Source organism: Dendroctonus ponderosae, unplaced genomic scaffold (genome assembly GCF_020466585.1).
Source record: "Dendroctonus ponderosae isolate FM_Combo_2020 unplaced genomic scaffold, Dpon_F_20191213v2 Dpon_F_20191213_5, whole genome shotgun sequence".
NCBI classification, from domain to species: Eukaryota; Metazoa; Arthropoda; class Insecta; order Coleoptera; family Curculionidae; genus Dendroctonus; species Dendroctonus ponderosae.
This window is the reverse complement of record NW_026018715.1, coordinates 12,485,262-12,498,485: the sequence shown is the minus strand read 5'-3', so window position 1 is coordinate 12,498,485 and position 13,224 is coordinate 12,485,262. Positions and strand designations below refer to the sequence as shown.

General features: G+C 39.5%; 4 protein-coding genes across 6 annotated transcripts in view; 1 reads left to right on the top strand and 3 right to left on the bottom strand.

The window, feature by feature from the left end:
* LOC109545611 (mutS protein homolog 5-like) overlaps positions 1-1,522 on the bottom strand; it is a 4,375-nt gene extending 2,853 nt beyond the window's left edge. The window contains exons 1-3 of the mRNA XM_048666416.1: positions 1,072-1,522; positions 677-896; positions 394-619 (exon numbers count right to left, since the gene is read on the bottom strand). Coding sequence (XP_048522373.1) covers positions 394-619; positions 677-896; positions 1,072-1,236 — 611 coding nt within the window. The 5' untranslated portion in view covers positions 1,237-1,522. The remainder of the gene's footprint in view (positions 1-393; positions 620-676; positions 897-1,071) is intronic.
* Positions 1,523-2,096: 574 nt separating this feature from the next.
* On the bottom strand, positions 2,097-4,901 carry LOC109545516 (thioredoxin reductase 2, mitochondrial). The gene is made up of 7 exons (XM_048666792.1): positions 4,746-4,901; positions 4,458-4,582; positions 4,016-4,393; positions 3,708-3,960; positions 3,514-3,652; positions 2,426-2,645; positions 2,097-2,370 (listed from the first exon to the last, which is right to left on the bottom strand). The coding sequence occupies exons 1-7, from the start codon at positions 4,899-4,901 to the stop codon at positions 2,241-2,243; spliced, it is 1,401 nt and encodes a 466-aa protein (XP_048522749.1). The 3' UTR covers positions 2,097-2,240.
* Positions 4,902-4,988: 87 nt separating this feature from the next.
* LOC109545514 (thioredoxin reductase 1, mitochondrial) lies at positions 4,989-10,906 on the bottom strand. Of its 3 annotated transcripts, none has more exons than XM_019916262.2 (8): positions 10,625-10,906; positions 7,156-7,373; positions 6,770-6,894; positions 6,334-6,711; positions 6,034-6,280; positions 5,834-5,972; positions 5,550-5,769; positions 4,989-5,467 (listed from the first exon to the last, which is right to left on the bottom strand). In XM_019916262.2, exons 1-8 carry the CDS (start codon positions 10,752-10,754, stop codon positions 5,338-5,340), a joined length of 1,587 nt encoding a protein of 528 aa, XP_019771821.1. In that variant the 5' UTR covers positions 10,755-10,906; the 3' UTR covers positions 4,989-5,337. The 3 variants fall into 3 exon arrangements, with proteins under 3 accessions (XP_019771821.1, XP_019771822.1, XP_048522376.1); XM_019916263.2 differs by lacking the exon at positions 10,625-10,906 and adding an exon at positions 8,683-9,042; XM_048666419.1 differs by lacking the exon at positions 10,625-10,906 and adding an exon at positions 7,451-7,582.
* The window catches only part of LOC109545515 (C-factor), a 6,531-nt gene continuing 2,134 nt past the window's right edge, over positions 8,828-13,224 (top strand). Inside the window, exons 1-4 of the mRNA XM_048666420.1 lie at positions 8,828-9,030; positions 11,589-11,640; positions 11,690-11,880; positions 11,935-12,084. Of these exons, the coding sequence (XP_048522377.1) occupies positions 8,905-9,030; positions 11,589-11,640; positions 11,690-11,880; positions 11,935-12,084 (519 nt within the window). The 5' untranslated portion in view covers positions 8,828-8,904. The remainder of the gene's footprint in view (positions 9,031-11,588; positions 11,641-11,689; positions 11,881-11,934; positions 12,085-13,224) is intronic.

Here is a 13,224-nt window from a genome sequence, read left to right as displayed (position 1 = left end):
CCCAGAAAGCGAAATTTGAATATCACACACTTAGGTGCAAGATTATGCCAAAATTTCATGTTTTCCGTCCCATTTTTGCGCATTTCTCGGAGGCAAAATGAGCAAGACCGCTCATTTGTACATCATTCTAGACAGAAATAAATGGCCTTTTTAGAAAGTGAACCATCGATAAGAAAAGTTGGCAGTTTTCTCAAAAAATGCTTGAATTCAAGAAGTTGTAGATTTGCGTGGTTTTTTTTTGAGTTGCAAAATCCACTTGAACATGACGCTGCTTTTTTAGAAGTTTCCCAAGAACCATTCGAGCCACAGAATTCGTTTTGGCATCGTTGGATAGAGAATTGAATGACCTTCATGAGCCCCCCCCCCTGGATCCGCCCTTGTTAGAACACCTACAGAGTAACTTGATGAATGTGCAAAAAATGCTGGTCGGCAGGATCCACTCCAAACATTGACCAGTGTTTCTCCAAATATTTGTACAAGGCGCCGAGCGCCTGAACTGATAGCCGATGGTTCAAGTTGATGCACGATCGAAAGTAGACTTCCTGCTTGTGGTCTCCGTTGTCCAAAGTGTTGGACGCCACATTGATATTAGAAACTATTGTTTTACACGCTTCATAAGCTAAGGAAAAGTGCCGTGGTTTGCTTTAGAAGCAACATTGCTTTGTGCTGCACTCACTATACTCCTTCATTGACACCAAGAAGAAGTTATCAGGGAGCCTGGAAATGTTGGACGTCGTCGTGTCGGTTTCAGAGCTAAAACAGTCCACACACATTTTAACGTATTCTTCCGTTATGTATCCAAAAGTGAGCACGTATTTAGGGGCTATTTCCCTGCAAAGAGTGGCCGTTATAACAAATTGTGGGGCCAAATCCACCATTTCTTCGTATACATTCAGCTGAAAGTCGATTAGAAATCAATAACGATCATTATTTCTATAACCGGTCGGAATCATTGCTCCTATAAAATGTTGACAACTCTTTGAAAATTGTTAGCATAAACTGCCTCACCCTGTATAGAATTTAAACTAAATAATAAAACATGAAGCTTAACAATAAGATTCAATAACTCACAGTTTTATCCATGAAATTATAATAAGCAGCGCCCAGAGTGCCATTTTTGTTCAACAAGCAGAGGAAAATGCCGCCATTTAGTTCAGCAGCGCTTTCTTCAGCAGTATCTTCATTAAAGTCTCGGCTCTCGCGCAAAGTGAACACTTCTCTTGCATTGTAAGCCATAATTTTGAATTTTTACTCGTTTTTTGCGTTTAATTATTAAGCAAACTGACTTTCAATTGATTAATGTCACACTAACACATTGTATATGGCTCTATGTGTGAGCTTCCTCATAGATGGCGTTTACCCGTTATAGGCGGAGCCTCTATGTAGGTAAGAGTGCTAAACAAACAGGGTCGCTCAGTTGAGACTGATTTCACCACAAAAAGAAGTTGAGTTTAAGGTTTTTGATTAAATGGATTTTTCTCAAAAATTGTGAGGGTTTATAAAATACCTAAATCCAGTTATAAACGAAAGATTATAAAATATTTTCCGCATATTTTTAAATATTGAAAAGAAATTTGAAATTGTGTTGATTTAGTCTCGGTTCGCATGGGATTTTTATGAAATGCTCACTGTGGAAAAACATGACAAAATCAATTGCCCTTTTTGAAATTGAAACAGTGTTTTATTGGGAACCTCAAACAATAGAACTGGCATTTTTTTACATCAATTCCGATCCACTAAGACACAGATATCCCCCCCTCTTGATTAAAATGACATTTTGCTCTAGCAACCAATCGCTAACAGCCAAATTTTCCTCGTCCTCTATTAGCTTTAGATGACAGTCATTTCCGGTCAAAACCTCCTGAATTGATTCTCACACCCAAAAGCCGTCTTTTTCCCGTTCATTTCACTGTGGAATTTTTGTCTCATTCAAACTCATTTATATCATAAACATTTTTTTCCACCAAAATGTAAAACAAAATTTAGTTTACGAGAAAACGTACTTTACTGTGCTAAGAACGCACTATTACTGTCTGCTGACAAATGCATTAAAACGCCCTTTTCTTATGTCCGCACTAACTAGTGATTTCGTGTGGTCATCACACAATTATTATATTTATTTAAATTTAAAATGCTTAACTGGTAGTATTTTCATTCACTTACTACCAGGCCCCCACGTACATAAATCCACAGCCAATAAAAATTAATACACTCTTGTGCTTATGGCGAATAAAAATAACTTAACTACAACAAGGTGTGAGCTTCGGGTCAAGACCCGATCTCTTCGTAACGTCCAACTTAATAAACTCTTCCGCATTTGTAATATGAATACCAACTGTATTCAGCAGACTTTCAACAGTCAATCCACACCTAGAATTGAGCCTGGTGAAAATGCTTTAAATCCCGGAACTGATTGATAAATTACCGCATTGCCGTGACGAATCCCTGAACGACTTCGCCTGCATTCGGCCCCAAAAAGTGCATTCCCAAAATTTTCCCAGCTCCTTCACGCAGAGCCACCACTTTTAGGTAGCAATGTTCAATCGAGCGCTGGGTCAGTAGGTAACTGGACGGTTTATAGTAGGCATGGTATACCTCTATGCTGTCTTCTCCAAAGCGGCTTAGTGCTGATTCTTCAGTTAAACCTTAAATTTACAAAAAKCAATATAGAGGATGGTCCAGGCGCAACGAAAAACTGCAGATTCATAGTGGGAAAGAAACCCTTTGTAGATACTGTAGATTCCGAGTCGAGGTGTTTTTGCGCGGTTTAGTTTTGCACCATGATCTTCTGAAGACCGTTTCGGAGCAATCAGTTGATCGCATACATCAACTGATTGCTCCGAAACGGTCTTCAGAAGGCCATGGTGCAAAACTAAACGGCGCAAAAAACACCCAGACGAGGAATCTACAGTATCTACAAAGGGTTTTTTTCCCACTATGAATCTGCAGTTTTTCGTTGCGCCTGGACCATCCTCTATATTGCTTTTTGTAAATTTAAGGGGACTTTAGTACTCAAAAATAAAATCGTAATCTATATCTGGTTCAAATTTGATTTGATTTAAGGCGCTGATACTCGCACAATAAATTTTCAAACATCCAAGTGTTTTACGCGGCTTTTCATTTCTGCACTGTGCTCTTCTGCGTTTTTTTCGAAAACGGTTTATTTTAGAGCAATTAGCCAAGAGCACTGTTTAGTGTAAAATTTATTGACGCTTCCGTATTTGCGATCAAATTGCCAATGGTTCCAGTGGCGTAACAATGAAAAGAGAAATTACCAGAACGATACCGTAAAGTCTCCGCCACTGGCACATCCAAATAATTCGAGCGGGGTCCAACAAAGTGGCTTTTAAGAGGGGCAATGTGTGCCCCAAAGCGCACTCTTGTTGTGGAAACGGTTGGATAAAAATCCATCCAACGTATTATCAAGGAAAAATTTAAAAAAAAGCGTTTTTTTAACTCTTGACCACCGATTTTCTATGCGACACTTATTTAGGTGTCGGTTGGGCATTTTACCTACAGCTCCGTATTCCAGGGGAGTAAAGAGGACAAATCCAAATATTTCATAGTCCATGTGCTCTCGGCTGCACGCAAACAGTCGTCTGGATAGCAATTTGCCCGCTTGAAGAGCAATGGAAGCCATTTGCGGTTTATCCTGGAAATGCAGAAAAATTTACTAGGGGACTTAGAAAGAGCAGCAAATTAAATACATGCAAAACATCCCCAACAGCGAAAATATGAGGAACATTAGTCTGCTCGTTTATCGTTTGAATATGCCCACTATCCGCGTTAAAATCCCGGACAGAAGCTTTTTCTAAGTTGAGATTAGTGAGGTAAGTTTTCCGGCCGATGGCAAAGAGCACGGTGTCGAAATCCTCTGCAACTTGCTGGTTTTCTCCATCAACCCACGTGCATTGGAGTCTCTCGGAATCAGGAGATTTTGTAATGGATTTCGCCTGGCATCTTAAAGAAAATTCCCAATGGTTTCCCAAAACTTGCGTTTTTTCCCGTTTCCTACTCGCTTAGGAACTTCACTCCACGCTGCTCCATTTCAGCTACGACATGAGAGGCCATACTTTGGTCCAATCTTTTGAGAGCCATCGCTGACCTGTTCATTACAGTTACGTTGTAACCAAGACCGTTTAAAAAACCGGCGCATTCTAATCCCATGCAACCAGCCCCAATTATTAACGTTTTTCCAGGAGACTTTTCCCGACTGAAGAGGTCTTCGGTGGTAATTCCCAGCTGTACATCGCCAGGTATATCGGGGTATTGTTCTCTGGCTTCCAGAGCGATCAGAATTAATTTTCCAGTCACTTCTTTGTGACCGCTTTTCGCTGGCAAAATTGTGTGCGGGTCTTTGAACGATCCGCTCGTTGGAAAATGTACAATTTTTCTAAAAATTGGCTAGTCTAGAGGTTTTGCCAGCAACTGTTGAGCTAAGTTGGAACGTCGTTTACCTTCTGGCGAGTTCGGCTTTCAAAGCGCATTTTACGGTTTTAACGTATTTTTGTACAACATTTTCCAAGCTTCTCCAGTTATGTTGGATGTCGGCTTCAATTTGCCATCCAGAAAATCGAGAATCCTAAATTAGTTAATTAAACTGTAATTTTTCCGTCAAAAGATATAGGCTTTCTCTTCAGGGAACCGATATATTGATCGCCCAATTTGTCTGTACTTTCCTGGATAGCTTCCCCAAACAAAGCCGCTTGATGCATGATTTTCTTCGGAAAATCGCCCGCATTTGCACAGCAATCGAATATGGCAACTTTGGCTCCGAGGTCCGCCGCCTCTTTAGCTGCGGATAAACCGCCTGAGCCTCCTCCCAACACGATCAGGTCGTAATCGAACTTTTCCAGATCACTTTTCGATTTATTGCAGTAACAGACACTTTCTCTGGCCATCATAAGTTGTCACTAAAGAGAAAATTGACAAAACACCCTACTGGTGCCCACCAACTTCCAAAACCAGCACAAATAAATCGCAACCAATATTTATCAAAGTATAATTTATTTCCAAATAAACTTAATAATTTCAACATTTGCTTGCACTGTAAAAACCAATTCACATTTCAACATAACGAGACACAAGTAAAAGTAATATCACCGGCACACAATACGTTCTCAGCTTCAATAAAGTGCAAAATGTATAAAATATTAGTAAACAATAAAGCAACAGCAGTAGATAAGTAGAACAAAGTACAAACACTTTCATTTCCAGTGCAACGCTTGTTAGAATGTCTGAATGCGGCAAGTGAGCTGAACCATGACATGCTCTTATTTATTTATTTTTACGATAAAGTACATATAAACCGAGACAGTAAAACCAGGTGCGAGATGTTTAACTGCAGCAGGATGCGGGATTTGGATCCTTGCCAGATCGCTTTGTTATGTTGATTCTAGTAAACTCTTCCGCGATGGTCGGATGAATCCCCACGGTGCTCATCAGGGCGTTCATTGTCAAATTGCATCTATAATTAAGAAGTTCCAAATAGAAGTTTGACTCAAATTTACCTATTTTTCCAAATACAATTAAGAATGAATCAGACTTACTTGATACCAGCAGCAAATCCTTGTATAACTTCGCCAGCCTGCGGCCCAATAAAATGCAAGCCCAGTACTTTTTGGTCGCCTTCCCTAAGAGCGACCACTTTTAAGTAACAATGCCTGATGTTCTTTTGCGGAATGAAGAACTCGGTGGGCTTGTAGTAAGCGTGATACACTTCAATGTTGTCCTCCCCATAGCGGCTGGCTGCTGTTTCTTCACTTAGACCTGAACATGTGCAAAACCAGCGGGCTGGTAACGAAATTTCCATTTTTATCGTAATAGTACGCACCCACAGCGCCATACTCCAATGGAGTGAATACTGTTGTCGCCACATTCTCGTAATCCATATTCACAGTGCTGTTTCCGAATAATCTTCTGGCAAGCAAACGGCCCGCATGAATGGCTACGGGCGTGAGCTCAGGTTTTTTCTGTAACAACGTGACAATTCGCAGGATAAAAACAACAAACTGTTCTACGCGGAATATTTACATAGAGAACATCGCCGACTGCATAGATGTGAGGCACGTTGCTCTGTTCATTGACGGCGTCGACTTTCTCCCCATCTCCAGCCACTTTGACTCCGGCAGTGTCCAAGTTGAGTTCTTTTGTGAGCGCCCTGCGCCCGATAGCGAAAAGGATCGTATCGAATTCGTCGCTGAACTCCTGCTGGGCCTCATTGGTCCATGTCACCTTCAATTTTCCAGAATCCAGCTTTTCCACCGATTTTGGAATAGACCTGAAAGACACTTTAGAGCTTCGTCTTAGTACCCAGGCGATTTTTATGCGTACTTTTGCAAGAATTTCACTCCTTTATCTTCCATTTCTGCTACGATAATGTTGGCCATTTGCTGATCAAATCCCCTCAGAGGTACAGATCGAATCATTACAGTGGCCTCATATCCCAGGCCGACTAGAAAGCCTGCACATTCCAAGCCGATGTATCCAGCGCCGATAATAACCGTCTTTCCAGGCGCTCTGTCCAAGCTGAAAAGATCGTCGCTGGTGATTCCATATTCAACGGCGCCTGGAATATCTGGATATCTCGGCCGTCCTCCAACGGCTATTAAGAAGTAACGCGCCTTTAGCAGGCGTTCGCCTTGCTTGGTGATGGTCTGCACCGTATGGGCATCTTTGAAGGTCCCCAACCCGTTGATGTACTCCACTTTTCTGCAAAAAGTTGCCGAATGAATCAAAGGGGGCTTTAGCTAACATTTAGCTGATTTACTTGTCTCTGAGTTCCACTCTGGTAACCCAATTGACGGATTTAATGTGGGCTTGAACAGCATCCTTCAGCGCTTCCCAACTGTGGCTAATGTTGTCTCCCACTTGCCATCCATAGCTTTTAGCGTCCTAAATACAGTCTCATTAAGCTACAGCGTTTCATCGATAGTCCCTTTTTCTTGATTAGTTTGTTACGTGCTGAAGCCACTATTATTTATTGCATGTTATTATCTGAAGTATTCATCGAAAATATCGATAAAATGTTATGTATGTATTCAAGCACATGGCATGACCTAATTTGTAAAGTACAAGAAGGTGAATTAGTCATACGCTTTGGGAATAGCGAGATTTTCAGTTTATTAGCACCATTTTTCGGAAATTGCTACGCACGTGTATGGCTTCTCCTAGCAAAGCAGCTTGATGCATGAGCTTCTTGGGAATGCAGCCCACATTCACGCACGTGCCTCCTAAGCCCCATTTCGTTCCCAGAGGAGTTGGAGTTACGTAGTCCAAAACAGCGACTTTAGCACCTAAATTTGTGGCTTCTTTGGCGGCTGCCAACCCTCCGGAGCCTCCACCGATCACAACAAGATCATAATCGTAATCGCCTGCAAAGATACGAAATTTCCAAGTGAATTTGAGAATAGAATTGTTGGGTTCTAATTGAAATAGCAGCGCCATTTACCTGCCGAAGGCTCGACTGGTATGGACACTAAAAGTGAATCGTTTTTTAAGTTGGTTGAAGTTCCATCAGCCATTCGATCTTTCGTTCAACTATGAGACTAATGTTGGGGGAAAATTGATCAGAAATGTTTCATGTCAGTAGGTTGGGTTTCAATGTCAGGCCTAAGCCAGGTATTAAGGAAGACCAACTGGTTCATATTGGCTGGTTACCTTAAATTTAAGGCACAACTCATGGTTTTGAACGTAAAAATTTATTGCAGGTCTGACTTTGCACGTTTCTCAAAAAAGCTGAAGCCCCTAAGACAGCAAATTTTGATTAAACATAGTGAAGTGTGGTCTATCTGTTTCTTTATAAAGCGTTTTTGAATCTCAACTGGTTTACAACATATTTTCGAATAACGGCGGGTAAATTTATTTGCCAGTCATTGCAAGACTCACTTTGAGAAGCTCTCAAAGTTCAGCGGAAGCCTCTGAAATCACCAAATTTTCAGGAAACATGGAGTGGAGTGTGCTTTCTTTATTTCTACAAACAGCGTTTTTCAATCTCAACTGATTTGAGAGTAATATATTTTCTAAAAAACTGCGGTTTAATTCAGTCGTAACTTATCGTAAATCTCACTTTGAGTAGTGCCCCAATATCAGCCTCTAAGGAAACCAATCTTTGAGGAAACGTAGAGTGAAGTGCGCTTTATTTATTGCCACAAAACACGCTTTTCAATATTAACTAGTGTGAGCGCAATACAGTTTCGAATAACGGCGTGTTAATTCAGTTGCAAGTCATTACAAGAGTCACCTTGAGCAGTTGCCAAAATTCAGCCCAAGCCACTAAAAGAACTAAATTTTGAGGTAATATAGAGTGAGTTTTCCCATATTTATTGCCACACAAACGCTTTGTAATTTCATGTGCGTAAGAACAAATGAACAGAAAAAAGAAGTGGGTTTCCCTTCGGATCAACTGTGTAAATTGAGGTTTATTTATTTCTGCAATCTGACAATCCTCACATTCATTAAGATGTTATCCACACGTTCTACTGCAGCCCTATTCCTTAGTGCGAAGATTATCCTTATCATTAAACAGACTTTTTCAACTGCACAAACTAGCTGCGGTTAATCCATAAACTTGAATATAAACAGGCAAAAACTGCAGCCCCAATTTTAAAGTTTGAAGGTTATTGCATCACCACTTTCATAAAAATCCATTCGGTTCAATGTCGAAACATTACGGTTACTTACTGGTTGGCTTCAGGCTACTGGCATATCGAATCGGTCTCGACTCCAGAGATTTAAAGAACAGAAATTTGGTGTTTTGGAATTTACAAGCACTACCAAAAATGACATTTTTAAAACAAAAAATTGACGCCATCACGAGGATGACTTTGACTGAGTGAAAACAGATGTTTCCTCCTCCAACCAGGGCTGTCCTCGATTTTATCACTGGTAGAATAGTGGTAAATAATGAAGTCGATTTTAATAACGGGCTGCAATCGTGGTTTAGGCCTGGGACTGGTCAAAACACTATTAAAAAGTGACAGTCCGCCGAAGAATCTGATTACTACTTGCCGGAGCGTTGATAAAGCCTCGGTAAGTACACAGTATGTTTTGCAGGTTAGGAAACAGTTCAACTGAAAAAGTTGGAAATGTAATATTTACCTATAGGAGCCATTTGAGACCGAAATGAGCACTTTACTCGGCACTGAGGGGTAAAAATTGGCGTAAAACCTGTCTAAAGGAGGCGACAAAACCACCGACAAGCGCGCTTCTTAACCAAATGGTTAAACTGAAACGTCAAACAAATAGAGACGGTTAACACAGCCCGGCTAATATCTATGTAGTATTTATTCACGCAGTTGCGCTTCTCGAATGTTTGAAATTCGCCTTGTCATGGCATTGATTTCATTATCCTTTCATTTCGGTAAAATTATCCTTATCGCATGCTACGTGTATAGCCGCAATTTCATAATTATCTACTCGCATCTATTTACCGTACAGTTGCGAAGTGATTAACGTTTGACATTCGAAGATTCAATCGCAAAATCAGAGCTAGAGCTGACTCAGTGATCGACCTCATAGTCTTCCAGCTTTAAAGGGTGTTATTTATATTAATTACGCTCAATGGCTCTTAAGTGTGAATGAACTGCGGTATTCACTTCTTTTTGCTTCAGTCGCCAGCAAAAACATTATAGTTTGCCTTTTGTGGCACATATACAGGGTGGCCAGTTTGACAATCCACGCCCTATCCGCTAGTTTAAGAGGATTGTGCAAAAAATTATAGCTGTGGTCATTATTTGCTCTTAATTCATCCAATTGTATATTATCAATTTTGAGTAAATTTGATCGCAAAAGTCACAACTCCCACTTTGAGAATTTCTCAAAATTCAACCCAAGTAGCTAAGGCAGCCAAAGTTCGAATAAACATAGAGTAAACTTCGCTTGATTAAGTGCTGCAGAAAGCGATTTTCAACCTCTGCTCTTTTGGTCCTAATATTTGTTTGAAAAAACGGAGGGTAAATTTGATTGCAAAAGTCACAACTCTCACTTTGAGAATTTCTCTAAATTCAACCCAAGTACCTAGAGCAGCCAAAGTTCGAGAAAATATAGAGTAAAGTTCGCTTTATTAAGTGCTGCAGAAAGCGCTTTTCAAGCTCTACTTTTTTGGGCATAATGCGTTTTTGAAAAACGGCAGGTTAATTTAATCGCAAAAGTCACAACTCTCACTTTGAAAATTTCGCAAATTTCAACCCAAGTACCTAATGCAGCCAATGTTCGAATAAACATAGAGTAAACTTTGCTTTATTAAGTGCTGCAGAAAGCGCTTTTCAATATCTGCTACTTTGGTCATAATACATTTTTGAAGAACGGCGGATAAATTTTGTCGCAAACGTTGCAAGTCTCACTTTGAAAATTTCTCAAGAATCAGCGCAAGTTCTTAAGGCAGCCAGACTTCAATCTGAGCTATTATTAACGTAATAAATTTTTGAAGAATGACGGGTACATTTCGTTGCAAAGTAGCAAGTTCCACTTTGAATATTTTTCAATATTTAGCCCAAGCTTCTGAAGCAGCCAAACTTTGCATACACATTGAGCGAAGTTTGCCTTATTTTCTATCAACATCATCAATAATTAAATAAAGGCATAAAATCATTAAATAGTAAAAATATTGCAATGTAAAACTCACTTTTAGCCTCTCCATTAATCCTTTTTGAGTCCTTCTTCACTTCACTGCTTCTCTGATAGTTAGAATCTGAATTTTGCTTTCCTTCCGATTTCGTGTCGTAAGATTTCGACTTCGACTTCCAGCAGGGCATTTTTTTGAAATTTGGTCGAAAAAAGTGGATCTCAGCTCGAACGCTGCGCTCACGTACAATGCCAACTTAAGATGAATAATATTGCAAAACTTACATCACTGATGATTTTACCAGGAACAAACTGCGTTAAAAAATACTTTTAAGGTTACTCGATTGTAGGCAGGCAATAAAAACCATGGAAAAAATAGTCGACTATCAGGGGAATCTGGTGAAAGTTTCGCGTCTAGTAATTGTATTAGCGCCATGGTTTTAACCAGCAAGATACTTAAGGATAAATTTTGCTAATTAAACTAATATTTATTTGCATTTGGTGCTGTTTTTGGCAAATTGGGGGGTTCGCGCAGTTTTACATAAGGGGAGCGCTGCTCCCCTGAACTGTGACGCTCTTATTACCGCTATTACCTAAAACAGCTAATAAATCTTCAAAGAAATACGCTTGATCCTATTGAGGAGATAAGAAGACAAAACGTTATTTCACTTAAGTTAAGATCGGTATATGACTATGCATAAAATTAGGATTTAAAACTGATAACAATTCCATTCGGTGGAAACTAATAGATATCAATTGTTTCGTGCATAACTGGGCAATTTATAAAGTGCTAACATAACTCGAGCATCACTGGCCTTATCGAATAATTCAGTAATTATTAGATAAAAAAAGGTTAATTGAATTCTAAAGAACACTTCCTGACTTTATTGCGTGTATTGAAAAGAGACGGAAAGCAATGACGATGCAATGCCCCGCCTACTTTGCAGATGTTGTGGCTTTTTCTATTTAACAAATTTATAGGTTGGCCTTGTTGCACTCATGCGATTTTTGTATTTTTCAATCAGGAGCTGCAACAACTAGCATCCCAGCACAAAAACGTCCATATAATACCATTAGGTACGTTTTATGCATAAAATGAATGAAATAAAGTAAGAAATTGAAGTAGATGTTAGGAATACCGAGTCGTTTGATGCATTTGCCAAGGGTGTGGAAGAAATTGTTGGGTCGGAAGGGTTGAACGTTTTATTTAATAATGCTGGATATTCCCCCAAATCTACTAGACTCGGCTTTGTGAAAGCTGACCAGCTGTTGGAAACTTTTGCAGTTAATACTGTAGGCCCCATACTGCTGACAAAGGTAATTTTCTAGTTGAAGCCTTTGAGTTTTGCGACTAACGGTTTGTTTAAAAAGGCCCTACTTCCGACTTTGAAGAAAGCAGCCAATTTAAACAAAAGTGGGGCTTTTGGAAGTACAAAAGCGGCGGTAATTAATATGACCTCCATACTGGGATCCATCGCTTTGAATAGTGACGGAGGTTTATATCCTTATCGTTGTTCGAAGGTATTTATAGTGAAATTGTGGTATTCATTCACTGAGGAATTGATTATATTGAAAGTCGGTTGAAGATGTTGGAAGGAGGAAGACAATCAAACAATTTGAAAATGGAGGAAAATTCAAGTAGTCACCTGTATCACCTTGTCGATGTGGTAAATTTAATTTACCACTGAAATGCAAGTTGAGATGATGTAAAACCGCGATGTAAATTCATCATTATCAAACTGGCTTATTTGATTAGTCACCGATGACTGAAAATTCCTGAGTATTTCATTCACCGGTTTCGGGATTAATTAATCCACGACTTATTTAATAAAACACTCACTTCATAAATTTGAAGCCTGCGTTTCTTACGAACAGAATGGAAAGATCACTTCATCCCCATTACCTCCAAAAGTCCCCTTCAAGACTTATCTACAAAACGAGCTCATGTTTAAACAATCGGCGTCTAGGAAATTTTTACATCGTTAAAGGATAATGTAAATGGTGCAAGGAGTGAATTGCAAAATTTTAAACACTAATTATTACGGTATTTTTAGAATCGACACATACCGGCTGGCGTTATTAAAGGATAATAAGCACAATAAATGTGCTTATTATCGATCGCATGTGCTTTAGATATAAAGGATCATGGTATCCTTATTTTTTATGCTTTCAAGGTGAGAATGATTTGATGGATGGTCGCATTTCATATATACGGTGGGCGCATATACAGGGTGTTTACCACACACTTTTAAGGGGGAAATTGCGGATTGGAAGTACTTTGTGTGGATGGAAAAGTGCGCGGTTTTCAAAAATGCCAAAAAATAAATAGTGCGCTTAAATCGCTTAAATAATTACAATTTGGTCGATTTTTTTGTGGCGTGGACGCGGGCGCTTAAAAGGGCATGCTTTTTATTGCTCACATATTACAAAATTTTCTGGCCGGATTTGTGTTTGTGCATGCTTTCTAATAAGAAAAAACCTTTCTTGGTGGAAGTCTCTAAACGCCTTTGTTTTTGAGATATTTCAAGGATTACCTCTTCTCGAGTGAATAGTTTCGAACAAAAGTAGGTTTTTGTGGAAAATGGATGATGGACTGGAATGTCAAAGTTTTGCATTTATTTTCTCTGTAACTTGCAAAGTAAGAAAGCCAATTTTCGATGC

What these genes read in the sequence shown, in the direction of transcription:
- LOC109545516 (XM_048666792.1), bottom strand. Translation starts at nt 4,901, where the DNA reads ATGGCCAGAGAAAGTGTCTGTTACTGCAATAAATCGAAAAGTGATCTG. An exon ending in GGAGTGAAGTTCCTAAGCGA is followed by an intron (nt 3,961 to 4,015) that starts GTAGGAAACGGG and finishes ATTTTCTTTAAG; the next exon opens with ATGCCAGGCGAAATCCATTA. An exon ending in CTGTTGGGGATGTTTTGCAT is followed by an intron (nt 3,653 to 3,707) that starts GTATTTAATTTG and finishes CTGCATTTCCAG; the next exon opens with GATAAACCGCAAATGGCTTC.
- LOC109545514 (XM_019916262.2), bottom strand. Translation starts at nt 10,754, where the DNA reads ATGCCCTGCTGGAAGTCGAAGTCGAAATCTTACGACACGAAATCGGAA. An exon ending in GGAGTGAAATTCTTGCAAAA is followed by an intron (nt 6,281 to 6,333) that starts GTACGCATAAAA and finishes AGTGTCTTTCAG; the next exon opens with GTCTATTCCAAAATCGGTGG. An exon ending in CAGTCGGCGATGTTCTCTAT is followed by an intron (nt 5,973 to 6,033) that starts GTAAATATTCCG and finishes ACGTTGTTACAG; the next exon opens with AAAAAACCTGAGCTCACGCC.